The sequence below is a fragment of the Otolemur garnettii genome, unplaced genomic scaffold (assembly GCF_000181295.1).
Source record: "Otolemur garnettii isolate 467f Iridium unplaced genomic scaffold, OtoGar3 scaffold00008, whole genome shotgun sequence".
In the NCBI taxonomy this organism is placed as follows: Eukaryota; Metazoa; Chordata; class Mammalia; order Primates; family Galagidae; genus Otolemur; species Otolemur garnettii.
In genome coordinates, this window is record NW_003852403.1 from 17,026,575 (window position 1) to 17,028,072 (window position 1,498).

The window sequence follows — 1,498 nt, forward strand, 5'->3', positions numbered from 1 at the left end:
ATTTCACAAATGACTACTTTTATAAACCATGATTTCAGTTTGTTTATTGTAATTTACAATTATTTACCCTACCAGTGATTGCTCAGATCCTTTATTTTTGCTACTCGAGTTTCCCCTGTTATAGCATCAGGATTTCAAATATGTATTAAAAATTATCAAGGTTGCTGGCCGGGTTCAGTGGCTCACATCTATAATCCTAGCACTCTGGAAAGTCAAGGTAAGAGGATAGGGAGGCTTAAGCTCAGGACTTCAAGACCAGCCTGAGTAAGAGCTCTAAAAATAATAGAAAACTTATTTGGGCATGGTGGAATGTGCCTGTAGTCCCAGCTACTTGGGAGGCTGAGGCAGGAGGATCATTTTAACCCAGGAGCTTCAGGTTGTAGGAAACTGTGATGACCCCACTGCTCTCTACCTGAGCAAAAGAGCAAGACTCTGTCTCATCAAAAAAAAAAAGAAAGAAAGAAAAGAGGGCGGCACCTGTGGCTCAGTGAGTAGGGTGCCAGCCCAACATACCGAGGGTGGTGGATTCAAACCCGGCCCTGGCCAAACTGCAACAAAAAAATAGCCAGGTGTTTTGGTGGGCACCTGTATTCCCAGCTATTTGGGAGGCTGAGGCAAGAGAATCACCTAAGCCCAAGAGCTGGAGATTGCTGTGAGCTGTGATACCACAGCACTCTACTGAGGGCAACAAAGTGAGACTCTATCTCTAAAAAAAAAGAGAAAGAAAAGGAAAAGTCAAGGTTGCTTAGGATGAGGTTGGACTAAAGCAGTCCTTGGACAGTTTTAGCAAGCACGGTAGCAGCTTTGTTTGCCCTGTTACTTCTATAAAAGGGGGCAAGAAAATGTAAGAGCACGGATGGCAGAGCCAGATCCAAGTTTGAATTCTCGTGTCACAGTTTACTGCGAGGGCTTGGGCAAGTTACTTACCTTTTCTGCTTTTGATTCCTATAAAGTGGGGGATGACAAAGCAAAGTACATGAAGCTCCCTGTGTGGTCAGCTTTCCTAGGTTATTATATTTTTAGCCCGAACCATAGCATGTTGAAGATGGCCTGGCTCTGTGTGGCTTTCTAAAAGTGACTAATATCACTCATTTTTTTGATTCTTTCACTTTCAACTTTTAAGATGAAGATATTTTCATCTGTCTCTAAATCTGGTAGTACAGTCTCTATGACCACCAGTGCACTTATAAAAAAGCTGGGGGTCGGGAGATTGTGTTAACTTTAGAGATTGTGTTATAAGCAGGCTATGTATTTTTCTACTTAGGTTCCAGCACCAGAACAAGTTGAAAAAAGTGGTGTGAGCAATATAACAGAAGCCAGACTCATAGTTTTCCTGACCTCAGTTTTTATTAAGGTAATTAAAAATTTTCAAGGCTGATAAATATTAAGGTGCAGAGTAGTAGAATATTAGACTGTAAGACACTTATGATCAGGCGTTAACTTTTGTTTATTAAGATAAGGGGACTAAAGGCTGATTGGTTTATTTTGAGAAAATCCA

The 1,498-nt window shown here is 41.1% G+C and overlaps 1 protein-coding gene across 1 annotated transcript in view; it reads left to right on the plus strand.

Annotated features, from left to right (window-relative positions):
- The window catches only part of DNA2 (DNA replication helicase/nuclease 2), a 42,672-nt gene extending 41,294 nt beyond the window's left edge, over positions 1 to 1,378 (plus strand). Inside the window, exon 18 of the mRNA XM_012801305.2 lies at positions 1,265 to 1,378. Coding sequence (XP_012656759.1) covers positions 1,265 to 1,378 — 114 coding nt within the window. The remainder of the gene's footprint in view (positions 1 to 1,264) is intronic.
- Positions 1,379 to 1,498: the final 120 nt, after the last annotated feature.